At 42.4% G+C, this 23,291-nt stretch overlaps 1 protein-coding gene across 21 annotated transcripts in view; it reads left to right on the forward strand.

The window, feature by feature from the left end:
• LOC143347603 (uncharacterized) overlaps positions 1–23,291 on the forward strand; it is a 207,180-nt gene that overhangs the window by 169,795 nt on the left and 14,094 nt on the right. For 8 of the 21 annotated variants that reach the window (XM_076776915.1, XM_076776913.1, XM_076776931.1 and 5 more), the window contains 14 exons: positions 2,622–2,783; positions 5,218–5,356; positions 7,785–7,955; positions 9,278–9,428; positions 12,757–12,902; positions 14,804–14,857; positions 16,908–16,976; positions 17,701–17,790; positions 18,442–18,504; positions 19,787–20,012; positions 20,506–20,625; positions 20,945–21,052; positions 21,145–21,327; positions 22,310–22,406. In XM_076776915.1, coding sequence (XP_076633030.1) covers positions 2,622–2,783; positions 5,218–5,356; positions 7,785–7,955; positions 9,278–9,428; positions 12,757–12,902; positions 14,804–14,857; positions 16,908–16,976; positions 17,701–17,790; positions 18,442–18,504; positions 19,787–20,012; positions 20,506–20,625; positions 20,945–21,052; positions 21,145–21,327; positions 22,310–22,406 — 1,779 coding nt within the window. Of the gene's footprint in view, positions 1–2,621; positions 2,785–5,217; positions 5,357–7,784; positions 7,957–9,277; positions 9,429–12,756; positions 12,903–14,803; positions 14,858–16,907; positions 16,977–17,700; positions 17,791–18,441; positions 18,505–19,786; positions 20,013–20,505; positions 20,626–20,944; positions 21,053–21,144; positions 21,328–22,309; positions 22,407–23,291 lie in introns of all 21 variants that reach the window. The other 13 variants (XM_076776932.1, XM_076776917.1, XM_076776916.1 and 10 more) reach the window with 12 other exon arrangements.

Raw genomic sequence — 23,291 nt, forward strand, 5'->3', positions numbered from 1 at the left:
GAGCTCTACTTCAGAAAAAAGTTTCATTGAAATATATTCACAATTGTGGGAATTATGGCTGTTTGAAAATTGGACCATTTTTATGGGGTTTTTCTCATTTTCCGGGGTCAAGAACCAACTTTTCGAATATTTTTGCGATTTGTACATATTCTCCGCCAAAACACGCGTAGTTTGCTTTTTTAAACATGGAAATCGTCCAATCTGTTCAGAAGTTATGACGTTTTAAAGATTCACATGAAAATTCGGACAGACATTTCTGGCCAGAAATTAGATTTTCGGTAAGGAATTTTTTTCTCGAAACTGAGTAGGAATTCGGGGGTATGTCTGTTGACAAAAAATGCTTGCAATTGACCCCTGCAACTAAAAATAATTTTTCCAGAACGATTTGAAATTTTTGAATTTAATTGTTAACAACTTTTTAACGAAGCCTCAGTCAAGAAATTGATATTCTTGATTTTCGTCTTATTTTGGCCTCTAGAATCCTCTATTAAAATTTTTCCCAGGGGTGGCCAAACACCCTGTATAACTTCTCTTTCAGCATTATAAAAGAATTATAAAAATACGAATTCAAAGTATTATTTTGGAGTAATCCAAAAGACAAAAGTCACAGAAATGCAGCAAATTCTCTTACGTTACTTGTAAACATTTTAATTTCAATTATAAAATAAAATGTTCCGCCTAAAGAAGAATGTATAGCACACATAAATCCAGTACAAGTGGATTTTACGTCGTGTATTATTCGACAACGAATAAAATTTTATCCATCTATACGTTGCAAATGACTGCATTTATTTGGCCGTTGACTATTTGCAATTTAGAACCGTAATTAGTGAAAATCCGTCGATTGCTTGAGAAGGAGGAACACCAAGTGTCGCTATTAGCATTAGATCAATCTTGAAAGGAATTAAATACTGAAAGTCGTATTGGGTCAGACGTTTTAGTCAGCGATCGTAAGACCTGGTACTGCAAACATTACTCGACACTGACCATATTCTACTTACTAATTACGCACATACATAGGATTCTACAGAGGGAACAAGACCTTACGGAGTCATACTGGGTCAGACTTCGTAACACAAAATTGCTCAACTATATTCTACTTAATCGGAGTGTCACATTCCCCTTAATCAGGAACTGTTTTTTTCTCTGTCTCCTTTTAATACCACATTCTTCTAAACTCCGGGTCTTTCCCTTTCCTTATAATACCGCGTGACAACTAACCTTTTTACGAGCTGCTTTTATAGCACCATTCGTCACACTGTAGATTCAACAGTTCCGCGTTTATCGATGATATATTAGAGTATTATTAGTATCGTTCGAGTCCTGTAATAACTGTAACTAATTTCACTCACATTTCAATATCTCGTAGAAATTTGTAGCTAACATGTCCCTTCGCGACAAAGAAGCTGTTCTTACGGATCAAATTGTTTTTCCTATCACTTTCTACGAAGCATTCTTGCTGTTTTCGATTACATCAGTTACATATAATTCGATAGAGATTCAATTCCCGTTTTCTTCTCAAGTTTTTGCCCAAATATCCAAGATAATCGACATTCTCTTTTCGTTTATACATCGATGAGTCTTTATCTCTTGTCAAAATTGTACTGTGGTGCCACAGTGTTGAATGGTTCATCGAGGAGTGTATATACAGGGTGTTCGACCACTCCTGGGAAAAATTTTAATTGGGGATTTTAGAGGCCAAAATAAGACGAAAATCAAGAATACCAATTTGTTGATCGAGGCTTCGTTAAAAAATTATTAACATTTAAAGTTCCACCCATAATGAATTTTTTTCTAGAAAATGCGCAAGATTTCGAGGGTATGTGTAATGACCAAAAATTATTGTAATTGACCCCTGCAACTAAAAATATTTTTTTCAAAACGATTTGGAATTTTTTTTTTCCGTCGAAAAATTTCACACATTCTCGAATTTTTTTCTCGAAAGTGGGTAGAATTCCGGAGGTATGTCTAATGACCAAAAATTATTGTAATTGACCCCTGCAACTAAAAATATTTTTTCCAGAACGTTTTGAAATTTTTTTTTTTCGTCGAAAAATTTAAGCGCCAAATTAGATTTTCGGTAAGGAATTTTTTTCTCGATAGTGCGTAGGATTTCGAGGGTACGTATAATGACCAAAAATGATTGTAATTGACCCCCGCAACCGAAAATAATTTTTTTAGAACGATTTGAAAAATTTTTTTTTCGTCGAAAAACTTCAACACCTTCTCGAATTTTTTTCTCGAAAGTGGGTAGGATTTCGGGGGTATATGTAATGACCAAAAATGATTGTAATTGACCCCCGCAGCTGAAAATAATTTTTTCAGAACGATTTGAAATTGTTGAATTTAATTGTTAATAACTTTTTAACGAAGCCTCCATCAACAAATTTGTATTCTTGATTTTCGTCTTATTTTGGCCTCTAGAATCCCTCATTAAAATTTTTCCCAAGGGTGGCCGAACACCCTGTATAGGAATAGGTGGAACACTTGTGAGAAAGGTGTTGAGCGTAGCCCTCTGGCGACGAACGCGAGAAGCGTACGCCTAAGGGGACAACGTATACGGTTGGAAATACTCGAGCTATGTCATTTTGAATAACGATTCGATATGTTTTCTGATTCAGACGGCGAAGAACTCGACATCGGGAAGCAGCGGCTACTACGTCGGGGGCAGCAGCACTCTGCCACGAGGGGGCCAGTTGATGAGGGCGTACAGTCCAGCAGCGTCGTCAGTGGTCGGCGGGCCAACCGCAACTCCCACGCAGCCCAAGCCTCTCGCTACTCCAGGTACACGAAAAGTCACGAACACTCGACGTTCGCTTAAACGAGGGCCAGGGCAGTCGACGCGAAACGGGATTACGAAAGTCGAGCAATTTGGAATTTAGCAAATTCAAAGATTCGGTTGCTACCTGTACATCATCCACCCCCCAATGCTTGTCCATGCTCGCCCCCCCCCCCACACGCTGTCCCCCGTAGATTCAAACCCCGAAACGCATCGACGAGAATCGTTATTTGTCCAGTAACCCTTCGAATGTTGCCTATACGATCGCAAAAACGTAGCGAATTCTAGCATCGCGGCGACCCTTTGCTCCCTACGATCTCGCACGCTAACTGTTTCGTCGAAACGGTATCGAAAGGCTGATCGTCCTGACCTGCTGCACACACGCTTCTCCTCGATTAATCTCCAACCCTCGCTTGCCGTATCGTTCTTTTCCTTCGATCGAACGAGTCACGATTCCTGCAAACATTGTCGAATCCTAAAGCAGGCATTCCCAACTGGACTCTCTGCCAGTACGGTGACTTTGCAAAGCTACGGGGCAATTACGTCATAGCAAGAAATAACGATTGGAGATCAACTGTAGTAGTGGAAGCAAATATGGCGGTCTCGTAGAAACTGCAGGTTGCAAAGATCCCGTAAGTTGCTAGATCTACTGCAATATTACACATACAGGATGTTACACCACCTCGGGGAAAAATTTTGATGGGAGCACATGAAATTTCGGGGAACCATTTCTGGCCATACGTTATATTTTCGATTAGGAATTTTTTTCTCGAAAATGGTTAGGGTTTTGAGGGTATGTCTGTTGACCAAAAATGATTGTAATTGACCCCCACAATCGAAAATATTTTTTTTAGAACGATTTGAAATTTTTATTTTTTCCCCCGAGGTGGTCAACCTGTATACCAGCATTCAGTTTTTATTGACATTGCCTTTGCAATCTTACGAACTTTTTACTTCTGTTAATATTTCGATGTTAACTATCGCAGTAAAGTACAGTACTGGCCAAAAATATAAGGCGCTCATATCACTTATATATTTTGCACGTATAGAGGAAATACATCGTAGATTTTATGCATCCTGTATATTGCATATTAACAGCGGTTGTATAGAGTGGTATTACTTAATTTTTACAACTCTCCCCAACATTTAACGAACAACGTTCGTCCAATTTAAAAACTGATAAGATGATGGCGCGGGGAACGTGTTGGGCATGCCTGACCCTGGAGCGACGCAGTCGTACACGTTCGAACGCTTGATGCAACTAAACAATCCAAAGCTTTCAAGGCCTACGCGAATGCAAGCTCTTCTTGCCCTCCTTACTGCATCATCGGGCCGTACGATCCTCCTCTTAACGCCACATCCGTTCGATCGGCGATCGCGGAGGGTCGTTCTGCTTTTCGAATGCGATCAAGTCGAAAATCGGCGACGGTCCGTGCTCGTGTGTTTGCTAGAACGCGACGGAAGAGTGCATATAGGCGCTCGAGTTGACGGTGCAGTTTCGTTCGCCTTGAATCGGCGACCTAGAATTGTTGTGACTTTCGCCGTCGGGGTTTGTTCTATTACCACTCACCTCTGCGAACGCGCTCGATGAAAGACTACAAACGTGGCCAAATTGATACGTTCACTCGGGGAAATCGAAGAAAATTAATAATATTCGGTATTTTGATAATTATGGATAGTGTCTTATGGCTTCTTGGTGGAGGACTCCTTTTCTGTTGGGTGCGGTATTCGTCTTCGATTGCTTCAATTTGGAACAACGCTTGATGAGAAGTATGGCGTCATCTCCCGTACTCGTCACCAGAGGGCTACGCTCTTAACTCTCTTGCAAGCGTTTGACTGACCCGTCCGTTTCAGGACTAGGATTGCTTTATTAATTTCTTTCTCTACCTTCCTACGATCTTTCTCACTTCCTCCACCTAGCAGAAGCAGCACCACGGAAGTAACGGGTTTGATTAGATTCGTCACCGGCAAACTTCTTTCTGTTACCCCGTCCCAAACGAGCACTCGACGCTTCGATGTATAATTGCAAAATGGCGGGAAAAGCTGAAGATAATTCTCACGGGGCATACTTCGAAGGCTTTTAAATGATTTATAAACAATATAGAGTTTCGAAACTTTACGCGCCTCGTATTTTATAGGTTAGAAACGGGTACTTCCCATTGAAAAAAATGTCGGTGAACCCAATAGTATTAGAATGCCAAAAATTTGGTTCAAGATTTTCAATTATTATCGGTGAAAAAATAGGTAAAAAGAGGGAGTTTTGAGTTAGACCCGCTATAGTCCGAATATAGAGACCAATGGTGAGCGTGTTAATTTGGCCACGTCTGTATGGATCGCTGGTGCACTTTTAACAAGCGAATTAGCAAGGAACAAACTGGGGGAGAAACGCGACGTGCTCCGGAACAGCTGGGTACATTGGTTTTTGTTTGGTTTTTCCGGATGGTTGGATAGGTGGTGGCGGGGTGCCGCCGGCCAAGCCGCTTCGCAGCTACCAGTGCAGTAAGAGTCCCCTTGGAAGCCTCGGGGGCTCGGCTCGCTTCTCTAGAGACAGCTCGGTCTCCCTCTATAGTATAGCAGGTCAGTAGAATCCTTACACATCCCTCGGAAAAGCTCATTCGGTACTCCGTCTCTCCGATTCTTCGACTCTAATCGCGACTCTAAATGCCTGGTTGTCCACTGGAAAGATTAACTCTCGAGAGTCGTCAACGAGCAGAAGAGTCTCCGTGCTACGCTCAGAATTGCCCAAATTTATTCGCGAATGACGAATGAAAATTTTTAAATCGACATCCAGGCGAGCAAAAGCTTGTCTACGAACGAATATAAAATTTTGATTCTTTATTTGCGAATAAAATTTACCCAACTCTGAAACGAATTTTGCTCTTGATGAGCACTGTTTGAGAGCAGAACTCTCGAGTGGGCTCTCAGCACGAGGCTAAGGACACGATCTCTATTTTCCGTAGCACGAGAAAAAGCATGGATCCTACAACGAGTGACAAAATTATTAATCACGCGTGGTGAAAGTATTTTCTGACCGATTCGAAGCTACTGTTTAATGAATTTAGAGTATTCTTAGCGAAGCAAATTTTTACACCATTTAAAAATGCCCGTTTTATCCATTTTTAACGTGTCCGATACGATTACCTAAATTAACTTCAACTGGTGTATTTGTTTAAATTGCCTGTCGACTACGTCTTTATTTCCAAGTTATCAATTCCCATTGGATATCAGAAATAATAATAATTTGGTTGTCCATGCGTTTTGCCATCCCTGGTAGATTGTCGTGCAACGGGAAGTCGATAGTATGTTTCCAGTCTAACCCTTCTCGCATCTTTCGGAGACCCTTGAAAGTTCTCGCTCGAGCTCGAGGAGACTTCGAACGGATGATCCTATGTTTCTCTCTTTCTTACGACCACTTAGGACGGAGAGTAGAGCAAAGTTCTGCGAACACTGGTAACTCGTTCGAAGGCTGAGCCAAAGAAAAGAGATAGGAGATTGCCGACGAGGCATTCAGATCAATTTCGAGACTCTGAAATTAACTGGCGTTTGAGATTAATTCGCCCGACAGAAACGCAAACAGGAGAAATACTTGTTCAAATCCATTCGCAACAATCGCTACGCGCACGTTGAGCCCCGTGGCACTTGAACAACGCCACGAATGTGAAAAGCAAACACTCCGTGGAAACTCATTGACTGACGATATTATCAATTCTCAAATATTGCGTTCAAGTATCAAACAGGTATCAATATAATCAGTTGGTATTAGTAGGATGAATTTCTCGATATATTTCTTGTGATATCGATACAAGTCAAATATCAAATGTTATTGAGATCTCGACGAGGTGTAACTCGCCTGGAATCATAGATGAGGATGTTGGATTAGATCAACACACTTCAAAATTTAATATGTTCAATCACGACACTCATGGGTTACTACAGAAATAAAAGCATTTTGAATTCTCAATATGGCCGCTATTTTTTAATAACACGACACAGTGCCTCGTCCGTTGCGAATGGGTTGAACGATCGAACCGTTCCATCGAGGCGATAGTTGCGTATTCGTCGGGCCAAATATTCGATCGAACGGGCCGTCGCGACACCTTCGAAGACATTAAGTATCTTGCGATGTACACGTAACCTCCCACATGTGGCATTCAGTAATTACAGTAGAGCAGTGGTTTTCAAACTTCTTGGAAGGCGCCCCTCCCCCTGAAGAAAAAATGTTCACGCGCCCGAATACGAGTGGAAAGTTTACAATCGATACGAGAAAAATATACCCGTGGTTATTAAACATCCGTGATTAAAATATTAGTGGAAAGAAACGTTTGAAACTTTCTTACGCGCCTCTTCTGGATCGCGAGACGCCCTCTAGAGGACGCGCCCGCCATTTTGGAAAACACTGCAGTAGAGCATCGCCGTCAACCCTGACGTATCGTGTCCGCTCCCACCGTCGCTGCAAAATTTGTAGAACTGTTTGGTACCCCGTAAAGCACGCTCGAAACATACCTATTGTCTTTTTTCGGCTCTAACAACAGCGACAAACGTGCCCGCGTCGGTTGGTCGTCGTACGCCAGTGGCGCCCTCTGTCCGCCCTTGGGCCAAACAAAATGGAGTGTCCCGTGGGTCAAAAGTTAACGCGCTACAGAACTTATTTTTTACTTTTGGGAACTGTTTTCATAGTGAAATTAAGATCATTTTATCTTATTATATTGTAAGAGACGTCCAGACGAAACATTTAGCTTTTCGTCGAACTTCTCTTTTGGACAGTGACGATTGTAACTATAATCTAAAGCCAAATATATTAAGGGGCACAGTAAGATAAGGAGTGACCTAATACTTTAAACTTGCTATCATTGGCCCGCAGGGCGGACTTTACGCACCCCTGTCGTACGCCAACAGTATAGATAGACTCGAATCCAAAATGAAAGACGATTATGATTCTCAGTGACGATCTTAGGCAGAGATAGATGCTCGGTGGCAAATTGCAGTAACATTTGCAATTCTACAGATCGATTGCACGGGGAAAGTGGTTACATGAGCAGCCCCGAAAGAAGCGGAGGCGTTGGCTCCGGGACCGGAAGATACCCCCCTGGACCGTACAGCGCCGGAAGCAGCTACGAGGACCCGTACTACTCGCAGTACTCGGGAACCGTCACGCCCGTCATCGACGAGGAGGCCAGGTAACCGGTGTTCCACGATAAGCACGTTCATTCGCACGTTTGCGCGCGCGTTTGCCACATAAACACGTAATCTACCCAGATTCGACGGTAATCGACCGATTCGCAGCGAGCGAGTCCCTCTCTCGGCAACGATTTCACGCCTTGACGAATTTCCTCGCGAACAGTCTCTTTCGACGGCCATTCAACGACCCGTGGCTTATCCACGAAAGAGAGGAGTGCTCTATCGAGAAAATCGGGTCACAGAAATTCGATTAAATCGCAATCGCGAGACGATGTTGACGCTCCGTCGATTGAATTCCTTCGACTATACCGCGAATGGCTTGATCCCACGAATACAGGATGCTGCTTCTAACGTGACGCACGATAGATTTGAAAAAATTATACTTAAAAAGTAAGAAAACAGTTCTTATGGTATATTCGTTTCACGAAGATCGGTCAGCGTTTCTTAATTTGCTTAATTCTTCGTTGCGTCGAAGTAAACCGAGAATACGTTTAACCGTTCGAGCGTCCAGGTTGTCAGTTTAGTTTAATACTTGTTGCTGTCGATGTAGAAGCGTGAGAATCGGTTTGCAAAAACGAAGTGAAAGTAAAAGAATTGTATTTTATATTTTTATTTGACTCAACTGTTTCGTTTAGAATATATTCTCGAACTTTTATTTTGAAATTTGTGGAGTAATTAAATATTTTCAAAAATGTTGACGCATTTACTTTTATTGGATCGAAGTAAAGAAATAATTAGCAAAATATGATCTGATATCCTATGATAGTCATCCCCGTGGCGTTTGACGACATAGGTGCGCAAAATCATTATTCCGCCGATTTTTAATGTGTAATGAATCCACGAATTATACTATATCTTCATAACTTCTAAAAATGTACTTTCGGAGGCACACGCTCAACCCTTATGTCTTATTTTGGTAAAATACGACCCTTAAAATATTGCCCACTAATAAATAAACCCATCGATCCATCGGGCGTCCTTACGTCAGACTTTCACGAAAAACAGATGGTGTTTTAAAACTTTTGAGCGTAAGTGTATATTAAATTCGCATCGGACCTCGTGGTCGCACCTGCGTCGAACTCATTAGCAACTTTGTTAAAAACAGCGTTAGAAAGGAGAACAACGAGGCTGAAAACGTGCATACAGTCCAGACATTTTGTTTGTTGCCACTGGAACGTGCCGCTCGAACGTTATGCAACGTAGAACGAAGAAACGCGTCGGTGAGAGCGTCAACCGGGCGAAACTGTCGCGTTTTCGCGCTCGACTCGCTGCCGCGTGTATCCGTGGATGGCTGATATCGCGGATACGTGTATCTCTGTTGTGGGTGGTGCAGCGATACGGAGCTGTTGGAGGAATCGTACAGCCTATACGGCGTGAAACCAGGCCGTCCGCCGTCCGGTCCACCGCGATCTCCGTTTCCTCCAGGGGCGCCACCTTTACCACCCGGTGGTCAGAGCTACGACGCTACTCGGTACCGAGCAAACCTTGTATTCACTTCGATAGAGCCGCGACAACCAACCGTAGTGCTCCGCCAACGATCCGGGCTGCTACAATGCGTTCACCGGGAGGCGTTGAATTTCTGTCGTACGCGAGAAACGCAGCGTGCCAAACTCTTACCATCCTTGATCAACCTCTAACAAAGAGAGGACCCCGAGACCTGAAACTCACATTTTAATGAGCTTTTGTTCAATGATAGATATTGAGCTACAGAATCGAATGGGACCCGGTTTTGGGCGTAGACGACTTACAGTTTTTGAGATATTTAACCCTTTGCACTCGGCTGTCCCCTCTGAAGGGACGAAGAATTTGAATGTACCCTCTAAGGATACACAACGATATTACTGCTTTAAAGTGATTATATAGGACAAAGAATGTAAGAAAAGATATATTTGCTTGGAGTATTTACTATCTACTTCGTAAGAAAATGTGTTTGAGTTAGTAGTATGTTAAATATCTCAAAAACTATAAGTCGTCTACGTCCAAAACCGAGTGCAATTCGATCAAGTAGCTTACTATCTATCATTGAGTGAGATCTGATCAAAAATTGAGAGTCTGATCTCCTTGCAAGTTGTAGCAAACCTCGGTATCGTTTTCACATGTTTGCAACGAAGTCGTCTTTAATGAAATTACAAAGCAGTTTAGCTTCGATTTTAGATAAAGGATTGTTCATCCGTTGCTCTGAATGGAGAGATTCCTAATGAATCAATTGAAAGGCAATACCGAGGTTTCCCTCATAGAATACTGGATGATCTTACTAAAACTATGCAGCGTAGATGTGCAAGAACATTGTGCCGTAAAACATCTAATAGAACGAAGCAAACCTAATTTGGACTAGACCAGCTAGGTAGACTTAACCTCCTTGGGCAATTGCATGCCGAATATAAAAATTCGTTAACAAAAAGATCTTACATTGATACTTAATCCAACACTTAGGCTATTAATATTTATTATACGCACATTCGAATCCTGTCATTCTTGAAATTATAGAAAATTAAAAATGGGAAATGGTTGCGTCAAATTGAACTAGTTTCGCTGAATTTTATTCAATGACGATTCGAATGACATTTCATAGCGATTCATGCAACATTACGCGCATTAAATATTTCGGCGGCATAGTGATCTTTCGCTCCTACATAGCGCAGTAACGCCATCTAGTATGTCAGTGGCGAAGCAAATATGCACTATACACACGTGAGTTGTTGTTCTATCTGCCAACGAGTTGAAACGACACAGAGGAAAGGAGAATCGTTTGGTATTTCCTGGGTTTTCGTTATTTATTTCGTTTCCTTGTTAGACTTCTATACGCGATGGACTCGACGAATAAAGACAATGTGTTTAAATAGGGACGCCGGTGTTATGTTGCAACCACTCGGTCAAGCGCAGCGAGTGTATGGTTCCCCCTTTCCCTGTGCCCTGTCAGCTTGTGGGCAATGTGTCAACATCTCACGAGTCTACAATAGAAGCTTGTGACAGAGAAGGGGATGTGTTTGGCGCGTTATCTTCTCTTCAAACGTCACGAATTAACGCCGCCCGTTGTTCAAGTCACAGGACAGCACGTAAACAAAACCACGTGACTACGACAGGCCTGAAATGGCAGGGCTACCATCTCAAATACGTACAAATACGATAGAAATTATTCAAGTCACCATTTATAATTACACGTAGCAGTGTACAATTTTATTGGTTTTCAGTGGAAAGGTAAACAAGACGGTGTTCAATTTTATTTTGATCATCAAGCTATTTTTGTTACTGCCTACTTTTGTACAGAAAAAAAACAATATAGATAAAAAACATCGACGAATTTGTACCGAGGTATAATATAGCTAGATTTTTTAGAGAATTATTAATTCACAATGTTTAACGCGAATTGTTTAACGAATACGGTCAATTCCTTTTAAAGGTTCCATTTACGATTTGGTAAAGACAGCCACGAATCTTTTAACCTTCGAGGACCAATGAGATTTTCTCGCAGTCAGGGTTTTGTTTACGCAAGGTCCTTCTGTGAGTTGAAAGGACCATAGATCGAATGCGCTTGCGAATGAGTCGTTCATAGAATTCCACGGCTACCGTTCGCGGGGAGTTCCGAGAAGGATGGAACCGATACGGTGGAGAATTCACATCGCGAGGAACGAACGTTTGATCACGAAAGAGAAACGATCGCCTCGTATAATATGTCGACGGAAAGTGAAAAGCGTGTGCCAGCTTCCCTCGGGTCAGTTTACGTTCTTCGAAGCTCCCTTGGATCTGGGTTATTTATATTCGTCCGTGCATCGACACGACTCCGTGCGGCTGTGCGGATAATATCTCGCGTTTCGAGTTCATCGATCGACGTGTTCCCGTCGATTCCATTGACCCGGGGGAAGCTCGTGCTCTCGCCTCGCGACGCGAATACATCGGACCCGTTCGTTCGCGACCGATCGAAAAATCGAACTCTCCCCGGAACGCGAGTCGTCCGTTCAATGCATGCATAGCAAAGATGGGGAAAAATTTTATTCGAATAATAGATAATCAACAAAACCAACCTACATCACAGATTCAATCTGCACACGTTCTATGCTATTATATTTGATCCCGTAATTGGAATTTGTGCATTCGTAAGAATTTTGCCCATCTCTGAAGTATAGTTGAGCGTCGAAGCATGCACAGAGGTTACCGTTTTCGAAACGGAAACGCCAAAATTCCCCGGGGCACGGGCAAGAAATAGTCGAGCTCGTAAAATCGAAGCAATGGTTATCATTTCTCTCTAGAAATCAGAATTATGAATTTCCTTTTAGAGGAAGGTTGAAATTGTGTATTTCCTTATTTTAGTGAATATTTTTGCTATAACATTTTCACTCGTTGTTAATGAATAAATTTTGCTCGACTACTGAACGATCATCGTTGAAATCCACCGTATAAAAACGTAGCGTAGGCCGCCATTACGCCTATGACGATGTCGGAGTCCTCTTGTTTTGCTATACTCGAGCCGCCAGTAACCTTAAATAAGAAATCGGTGGAATGCAGCATGCCGATTAGCGATCGTAAAGTGAATGCATATCGAGCGCTTATTGTGTACAACGTCCTGCCGTACGTAGGTTTAGACTATGATGCCGCGAGTTATGCGAAACCGACCTTTTGCACGCGAATTCCAAACGTTGGCGTTGTCATTGTTAACGTAGTAAGTGCATCGTGCATCCTGTGGAACATCATCCTGCTTCGTCTTGATGATAAATTAGCTACGAATTAGTTGTAGAGCGTAAACGACAGAGATGTCGCGACGTTCGCCATTAACGACTGGTTCTTCCCGTTCGTTGCTTTAGGATAAGGGTAGAGCACATGGAGAGACAGCTGGCCAACCTGACGGGACTGGTGCAGAAGGCTCTGACCCACGCGCCCCACACGAGCCCGTCGCCGCGAGATTATTTGCAAGTTCCCGCGACTCGCGATCCGTACGCGAGAGGGCCAGGTACGTTCTCGCCTCGATTCCTATCACTCTATACTCTATATTTCCACAGTTAGACGCGCTGTCTCCGGTTTCTCTCTTCTCTGCGAAAGGAACTCTGCCCCCTTGGTTTCCGCCGCGCAGTTTTACTTTGCCGCCGTCCTCCGACCCTACCTCCCCACCCACCGCCTCGCCACCCGTTTCTTCTCCAAGTCTGTTGAGTTTCCGTCTTCCGGTTCGTCTCGACGCGGGAAGAACGCGAGCCTGGAACGGCCTGTTATTCCTCCGTTAGCCACAGAACTGACACGATACGTACTGATGATATGATACACTCGAAGGTAGGTTAGACCGTTAAATATCGATCTAACCGTCTCGAATGCGTACACTCGAGGTTAGGTTAGACGTTGAATATCGATCTATCTCGAATGCATACATTTGAGGTTAGGTTAGACGCTAAATATCGATCTAACTGTCTCGAATGCATATATTTGAGGTTAAGCATCGATGCAACCGTCTCGAATGCATACGTTTGAGGTTAGGTTAGACGCTAGATATCGATCTGACTGTATCGAATGCACGTTGTAGACTGCCGCGAGAAGAGCGCTCTATAAGAAGTTTCTATAAACGTACCGCCGAGATTCGATTCAAGTGTCTAAATGTAAAACGATTGACGACATTACTTATATGGGATGACACGAGACATCGATGTTTGTAGGTAAACTACTTGCTCCTATAAATGGACGAAACGGGTTCTTATCGTTTCTAGGAGAAAGTCACCAATTTCAATCACCAATCGTGACAACTTACTTGGTTGGTGCCGGGAGCTGGTGACTTTCTCCTACAAATAACAAGAACCTATTTGGCCCATTCTACTACTTATTCATTGACAGAGACTGGCATTTACAGCATATAACAAAATAAAATTATCGAGTCTGTACCTAATGTTTTACACGCTCCAACGGATACCTGTATTCTACCTTTCTGCAAAAGGATAGAAACGTGTGAACAGATTGGACTCTGCTATTGTTAGTAGTGCGTATCTATCGAAAGGTAACCTGTGTTAATTTTCAAATGATATTTCAAACTTTACATACTGTACAGGGTGTCCCAGAATTGACGGTACAACCGAGAAGGGTGTGGTTCTACGTAAAAATATATTAAGAATAAAGAATTTTATTTGTGCTTCGTTATCAGACATCAGTTGTGTCGTTACAGTGATTGCTCCCGATCGCAACTAGTCGGTCCCGTCGAGACGGACGTGCGCATTTGTTTTTCGATTCGACCTTTCGTCGCACTTAGACGCATTAGAAGCGTTAGCTCGTTTCGTTGAAAAGATTTCTTCTGCGACGCTTTACCGCCTCTCTGTCCCGTCTCTATGCGTGAATGTTCGTCCGTCCACCCTTTGCTTTTCTACTTCGTCGTACGAATCGTCCGTTCGTGGCCCCCCCCAGAAAAAAGAACCCCACGTTTCTCATACACCGCCGCTCTCTTCTGCTCGTCTTTTAGATACTTACGTTTTAGGTGATCGATCGGTTTTGCTCGCGGTCGAAGGGAGCAACAGACAGCCACCGATCGGGCGTCGTTTCTCGTAGACGCTCTTGGCTGCCTAGGTGCGCCATTCTCGAGTCGCGTATCTGCGCCTCGATTAGATGTAATCATACGTTTTATGCCGCGGGCTACGCGGTAGCAGCGGTACGACCGTCCTCTTTCCGTTGAACAGAAACGTGTTGCCCTAATTAAACGATAAACTCGCCCGTCTTGATCCAATTTACGCTGTTTCGCGTACGAAAAACCGCCAATGTAGAGGGCGCTTTTCGACGCGACGCGGCGCTGCGTACCGTTGCTACGTGCCGTAACGCGGTTTGAAATTTCCTGAAAACCCTGCTGTACAACTGCTTTGTTATTCCGACTGATGCGCACACCAGGCGCCGGGGACGAGTTCGACAAACATTCTAGCTCCAGCTCTGCCTCATTGCCAGGTGTGTCTCTTCATCTTCTATCTTCTATATTCTATTTTCCTTCGAATCACTGTGACCAGTCTAAACATATGTTATACATGTTATACGTATACAGGCTGCATCGAAACGCGTGGGCACGTCATGGCGATCTTGATATACGAAATATTGGATGTTCGTACGAATACTTATCTCGTTAGGCTTTGTTCCCGAATCACAGGCATTCTTATATTTCAATATTAATAATTGTTATTAGTATTTGAGATTTTAACTGCGTTTTTATTTTCTATTCGACCATACATGTGGACCAAATAGGCGCACTTTTAATTTTTCGTCTACACTCTACTGTCAATTACATAAACTAAATAAAAACAAATAATATAGGTAAATAATAATTATAATTATCGCTATCGTACGCTTTCTCTTAATCTGCACAGCAAAGACGTTGTGATAATGATAATCATTATCACTGTGATAGTAATTATTATAATGCCTTTGTTATGTATATTAAGAGAAATTATACGTGTCATAACAGACCGAGTGAAGGATTGTGTAATGGCGACACACAGCCAGAAATTACTTTTAAACCTAACCTCGATTCTTGTTATAAACTGAGCTTGCGTAATTGATCCCACTCAACTGTTTACTATCAGCATCTCATGTGGCTTACGAATTTTAAACAGTTTCGTAATATTTTTCTTCCATCTTCGGGCAGTGAATTTCTCAGAGGGACACGTAAGTGGAAGTACATTGTACAATATTTCATCTCTCTTATCTTCAGCCTTCTTCGTTTGTAATATCAAGAAAACAACCAGAAGATTGAATCGAATCTAATATAGTTTGTAACGAGAAAATATTAAAATACAAGAATGCCTATAACTCGAAAAAAAGATCAAATAGGATAATTATTTATACGAGTTCATTGTTTCGTGTATCTAATTCAACATGTTATGCTCGCATGTTTTGATACATCCTGTACAGATAAAGGTGTCCCATTTTAATCTTTCCATGCAATAACGTTCAAAGTACTGATTATTCGAACGTATGTTGTAGATGAAATTTACTTTGTTCCACGATATTAATCATTATTTATGTACGTGTTATTTACATAAGACATAATCTTTCTTCCTTTAATTTGCTGTGAACACTACTTTAATATATACATGAACATAAAAAATAATTATTTACGTTACATGTCGATACATATTTTTTCCATCTGTCCATGTGTTTATTATGTCAATCAATGTGTAGTGGTTAAACGGTTACTGGATGCTAGAAGCATCAGGAAACTTTAAATAAATATATCGTTCTCTACGGATGAAAGAACCTTACAGTTATGTATAAAATTGGTATATAAGAAAGAAAAAAAATCACGTTTAAAAATAGAATATAATCTCGTTAAAAATAAAAAGGGGCGAAGTACCTATAATCCAAATGAAAATCGTCCTGGCCACAAGATGTCTTCAAAATGGAGTAACTTTCATCTTAAACGTTTCATTGAATAAGCAATAGGTTTGGAGATGTACACGCTGTATGATTAAAACAGGACACTCCGTGTATCCAGAGAGTCTCGAGAAATGTAATACTAGCGGCCAACGTGACGATTCTCTATAAACAGAGTAAATGGAAAATGTAATATAAAATTTTGTTGCACGAGATTCCGTATCCGAGGAAATTAATTTTTAATATTCACGAGTACGCCTGCGAATCACTGTTCGTTACTCATTGTTTCTACTTCTTTAAATATTTGTAAACGCGTACGATATTATTTCTATTGATATCACTAAAACCGATTCGACAACAACGCAAGTAGAAACAATAAGTAATGGCCAGACGTGCAATCGAGCATCAAACGAATCGTTCGTATGGCTTTCCTCGGGAACGAAGTCTCGCGGAGAACAATGTTCCGCATTTTCGATTTATTCTCGCGCGAAAGATCACCGTTGACCGCTCAGGAACACTAATTATACTTATATATAGTACATATCATTACTACTTTTATGCATAACATTTTATAATAGTGCCCTACGTTTTACCACTGTGATTAAAACGGCTCTCCTTTGTAAAATTTAAGTGTCTCAACCTGCCGTTACAGATGACTCGTACTTAAGGACTGACGTAAAACCACCAAAATTAGGCAAAGGTGCGGTTCACAAGATATACACGTATTTCCTTTACACGTACACCAGCGTATCGCCGCCGCCTCTTTGCATTAGTTAGACATTATTGTGGCCATTGTTGTCCGCACTGCACGCAGCTCTCCCATTCTTCCTTCGTTTCTCTGTCTCTCGTCTCGCTTATTTTTTCTCTCCTCCCCCCCTCCCCAGCCTCACCCCTTTCTCTCCGTATTCTTTGCCTCTTTCATTTTTGCATCTTACTTGCACACAATACGCGCATCTTCTAACAGCACTTGGCCGGCGTCGACCCCGTTACTTTCGACGCTTTTATCCGTTTCAGCATCGGTCGAACGCTTTCGACGATATTTTTTTTTATCGCTCGACAATCCCCCTCAACCCCCCACCCACACATCCCCGACGACTCAATGCAGTTTAACCAAAAATTGATTCGCCGTTTGTACGGTGAAACATATCTCGTCTTTTCTCTTTCCTTTTCTTTTCTTTTTTTTCACTCACTCTCACTCTCTCTCTTTCTATCTCTGTCTCTATTTTCGTCACCACCTTTACTGCTGGATCTTTCGTTCTGCACACAGCTCGGTGCATCTTCGCGCACCGATCGAGCCTGGACGTTTAGCACCTTCCGTTTTAATTTTTTGGAAACTTTGTCCGCGCGCGCACGCTCTCTATGCTTCACGAAACCCCCTAAGCGGCACCGAATCACAAAAATACGCTGATCAACGTTTATTACAGACAAGTCGGTGTCGTTCGAAAAATCAGTGTCCTTCAGCGACGAGCCGCCGGACATGAACTCTCCTAAACAGCACTCACCGCAGCACACAGGTAACGATCCTCATGCCCATTGACAATCTACGACGATGCTAAGCACGCTCCTTTCGGAGAGAGAATTGAACTACCTAGTGCCATTAGAAATCGTACGAAAGAGAAAAAAGAAAAGAAAATAAAAGAAGAACGATGGAGCGCGTTCGTTGCCTCTCCTAGCTCTCATCAATTCGATCGACCCGTACAATAACGATTCGTAGAATGAACACCAGTGATTTGCAAATTGAACGTTTCTATCCATCCTCCCGTGGAGTCAGTGAAGCGTAAAAGGCAGCATTTAAAAAAGATGAACGTGCCAACCCCGGAGCGGCGTTCATTTTAAGAATCATTACTGTATTGCTTCCGAACGGCAATTTTCAGCGGAAAATTATCATCGAGATTACGCGTCCAGTCGTTCCGGTTAAACGACGTTCTTAATTTTAACCTCCGGTTTGCCTGCCAATCGTGCAACCAAATTACGAGCAATAACTTTGCATCGGTAACTGGAAGTTGATTGGCAACGATCTCGTAAACCGAGACCGTCGGCTCCACCGTTTTTTTCGACGAGACGTATTTGAAGCCTAACGAGCGATAAAAACACCTCGTCGGAATGGTCTTATACTAACGCAATAATCTCTAACGACTTCTCCGTGCAATGCTTTCCACGACCAGCGGACACAAAACCAACGAAACCGGCGATCAAATCCTCCACGTTGCCGAGGATGTCTTCGCAAGGTAAAACTACCTCGTGTTTTTACGCTTCTTTGTACCATTTTGTGTCGCGTCGCCACCCCACCCCCTCGATCCATTATTTGTAATTGCATCGGTTAATCCTGTCTGTCGTCCAACACCCGGTTCCCCTTCATTTGTTTCGTTCGGTTTTTGGTCCGCAATTGCGTTCACGTACAGTTACTGTGTATAACCGTCGTCCGTTTTCTTTCTAATTGTTCGTAACAACACCTTTTAACCATCCCCGAAGCACTCGAATGCGCCAACCTTACACTGTCTTGGGAAAGCGCGATCGCGTCGAGGAACGCGCGAATCGTCGTTACATAAAATTACGTAAAAATGGCGTGTTACACGAACAGAATTCCGAGTAGCTCGTGTCCCCGTTACGAAACCACGTCTGACATTTTTCGACGCTTCCCTCGACACGGTCCTGCTATTTGTATGCGTGTGTACAAGTACCATAAACGAAGATTTCTCTGGGACAAAGGATAATTCGGAGGTAAAAAACAAACCGTTCAAAACCACAGACGCATGATCGTTGTCGTTCAATGACGTTCGCATTCATCTGCCCGTTCATCCGTTTCGTTCATCGTCTTTCTTCCTGCCGCGACCTCATCATCGAGCCAATAAAATGATAAAAACTGACAGCGAAATTATACTTACTCCTCGCCCCTGCGACCTCTCGCGCACATACACCCTCGCCCTTTGATCGTGCGAAAGGCGTCGCATTAAACTACATAGTAACGAGTGGCGTCAGCCACCGGATTCGGCCGGTCGACACCAACCTTTCGAGTCCTTAATAGAGTCGTTGTCCACGGAGTTTGCGTTGTCAACGAACCGCGACGATCTCCTCGAATCGTCCAATTAATAACCTAACCCCCGCCCCTCTGTTCCGGTCACTTTTTGTACACAACGTTAATAAGAATTTGGTAATTATTTACTTTAGGGGGCCTCAAATCTCGGAAACTAAGTCCGTGTGGCGATTATAAGTATAGGAAAAAGTTGTTCAGAATCTTATCTTCTATAACATATTTCGAAATCATCAAAATCGGAGTTGGGGCCCCTAAAGTAAATAGTTACCAAGAATTTTAACGCATAATTTACGAGGTATCGAAGTTGGGGCACGTTAGATGCCTCACTCTGCGTAGCAAGGAGACGAGTATCAGACTGTTTTTACGATAAACGGATCAACGGGCGGAAGTCCCAATGCTTTTTAACCGTACATGTGGGCAAAATGTGTATAAGAGAAATGGACGTTGGTCGTTTGAACTCCCTCGAATATTTTCAGAGAGAGACAGGCACAAGCCGACTCCGCCGCCGAAACCGGCGGCGCTGGTTGCGGGTCAGTACGTCTACAGAGACCTGGCTCTGACGCCAGAGATGTATAATCAGCTGCGATGTCTGCAGAAGAAGGCGAAGGATCTCAGACAGGAAGTTAGAAATCTGAGGCGCATGTCTCAGGCCCAGGCGCACACGGTGCGCGAGACCATCCGGGACACGTTCATCACGATCAGGTGCGCCGGAAATAGCATCTCGAATCTAAAAAGATTTCCCAAACTCTCTTCGAATTGTGACGCCATTAATGGAGTACACTGTAGAACGCAATTTTTTAGCGGTTCTTTGAAATTTTTTAGGGCGAACGGTGAAATATTTTTGTATTCAGTTTCAACGCGTATATTTAGAACTATATCTGAGGAATATCCACAATTTTTTCCGTATAAAAATATTCAATATTTTAGAAGTTACGATAGCCTTAGTAAAGGTCTCTCAAATAAAGGTGCTTCCATGGTTTTGGTTGTCAAAAATAGAAATATCAAAAAGCATGTTATTCAGTGTGGACGTGGTTATTAGAATAAACAAAAAATATTAAAAACCAGACATTGACAACACTTTAAATTGAAAGAGTAGGATAACATATTCGTAAGGTCTCCTACGCGTGACAACGACCGTCAGTGTGTTAAAAAAATTTATTAATATTTATCTTGAATCATTGGCGATGCGTTACAGGGCCATGTTGCTGTCTGGTGGAGACGCAGCCTGGACTGGCGGAGATGCGGAGAAAATTCGACTGAGCCGCGAGGAAGACCTCTACAAGCAAGAGATGTTAAGGCTGGAAAAAGATCTGACGTAGGTTTCATACTTTGACAAATGTTTATACTCAGTAGTTTCCTAAAACTTATTGTCTATGTCTCTAAAGATCAATCAAATCCCTAAAATGATCCTTTTTTCTAGAATTTTCTCAACCTCATACACCTAGCAATGTATTTATTAAAATCCTCATAGAAGTGTATCAGCCTAAACTGAATTAAGTAACCTCGTAATAATCATCTGCTGGTCATTTTCAATTGGCAAACGTGATTCTTCGGGCTGTAGTCATCGCGTCCTTGTATACATTTTCACAGAATCTATTCACGAAATCTTTACATGCGAATTTCAACAATTTCAGCGAGCTAGAGAGCACGGTGGAGGAACTCCGTGGCAACGTCATCAACAGGAAAACGAGAGTCAATATGTCGGATGTGGAGAGTATGGCCTTGATATTGAGCAAATCGAGGTGAGCAAAAGGGGTGCAGATCCTCCTGCGGTCTTCCGAAGGATCGAATGAACCTGTCTTGAACATGGCCGTGCGCCATTTTTTTCTTCTAGCAAAACGGTGGCAGATCTGAAGGTACGGTTTCCGAGTCTCCAGGAGGGCATGAAGGGGTTGCTGAGCTCGGAAATGGAGAAGGTGGTGCGCGAGGAGAAGTTCCTCAAGGAGGAACCCGAACGATTGGAGTCCGCGTTGAGACGTTGCAAAAAGCTTACCGGTACTCTCGTGACGCTCAAACGGTACGTAAAATTTGATCCTTTCTAACACTCAAGATACATATCGCTCAAGCAATCATTACTCATGCTCACAAAACATGCACATTTGCAATTCTATTTGAAAGCTCATCAGTTTCGATCCTCGTTCGATTTCGTCTACGCCAACATTGTACAAGGGTGTCGTAGTAATCATTGTACAACCGTGAAGGTGGTGATTTTACGTGGAAAAACTAAACATTAATATTTATCAGCTATGAACTACTCACACTTTAAATAATCCTACATTATAGCCTTTGAAAAAATACCATGTCTCTTTCCTCATTTTTATGTCTTTGATATATTTTTGATCGTTACAAATGAAATCTAAATATAGATACTTATAAAGGCTAAAGAGTTATTCTTCATCTCTTTTCTATTACGAATTATATACCTTCTAAAAGACTTGGTGACCCAAAAATGACAACAGCACGAACACCAAAATAAAACTGAAAGCTGTACGAAAAGAATGAAATTACCAAGGGAACGCACATAGAACAAAGTTATTGAAATCGAAGTCGAAAATGTTGTACAATGTGTATTTCTAAAATGAAACGCGTAATTCAACATCTAAAATAAAGAGATCGCTAGCAATGAGCTTGTTGGGTGTGGCACGCGAGTGTCACGAGCGTTTACCTTAATTACAGTAATTAGAAAATGGGAAACGCCAGTTCACATGTTGCTTTGATAAATTAATATATTTACGCGAGAAATACATGTTCCCATAGAATGTCTACAAAATAAATGTGTAAAAATTGTATTCGTGAATAGATTAGAAGCAACGAAATTGACAACGTTGCGTATGCTGTTGCTTTAATTGGCTAATAAATTACGAAATATTCCTCGCGACTACTTCACGCAGGATTCGATTCGAACCAAGGTACGGTTGCATTTGATCTCATCGACGTTCTCCATCAAAAAACGACGAATTTCGTGTTTAAAGGAGGAACGTTGCTTGTATGTTTCACAGCTTGGCATCGGTGCAAGAGCAGCGATTACCAAACGCGACGAGCGTAGACGCCGACGAGACACCGCCTATAACACCCACGTCAGCCCAACATTCCAAGGTAACGCTTCATTTGCCCCGCTCGCTCGCTCGCTCACTCGCTCGCTGTCTTCTCTTTTTTTCCTCCCCTTTCAGTTTCTCACTATTTCTCTCGTCTATCCATCTATCTTATCTATCTGTCTGTCTATTTATTTATTTGTCCGTTCTCCTCCTCACTCGACGTCCGATTCAACTGATCCCCCCCTCTCCGAGTACTTCCTAAGCTACTTCCGCTCCAAAAGTACTTGCCCGATGCATGGAACACCTCCAGATCGTAACCCAGAACGATCCCTCTCCCATTTATCGCGCTTTGAAAATCTCTGTCCCTTCCGTGAAGGAAGAAACGAAAAAAAATAATAATAATAATTAAAGGTCGCACCTCGTTTAAAAATTGTCCTTCAACGATAATCGCGTATCTTGGTATTCTTTACGCGGGAACGGTAGATCGTTCGAATCGAAAGTCTACGACGCACAGATGGGTAAAATTCTTAACTAGATAAATAACGATTGATCGCTAACGTTGTATTTTTATTTTAAAAAGTTAAATATACTTTAGTAGTTGCGAAATTCTCCAAGTATAACGATCATTATTAATCGACTTGACGATGAATAATTGCTTGCTCCGCCTTAAGAGTCATCGTTTCCACGTGTTTTGGTTAATCTATTGTTCGAAGAAAATTTAGCCCATCTCTGCCATAGCGCGAACGCGAGTCTCTCGAAACAGTCGCCGTGTCTCCGTCGTTTCGTTTCCCACGCGAATTTCGGGACAGCGAAAGCTCTGCCGTCCCCCGGCGAAGTAGACAACGTCGAAGACACCAATCCACGCTTTGTAGATCTCTCTTGGCCTAACCGAGTAAAACGATGTGTGGTATTTTGCAGTGACGTGTATCAAGTCCGACCACCGCTT

This window comes from Colletes latitarsis, chromosome 11 (assembly GCF_051014445.1).
Source record: "Colletes latitarsis isolate SP2378_abdomen chromosome 11, iyColLati1, whole genome shotgun sequence".
In the NCBI taxonomy this organism is placed as follows: domain Eukaryota; kingdom Metazoa; phylum Arthropoda; class Insecta; order Hymenoptera; family Colletidae; genus Colletes; species Colletes latitarsis.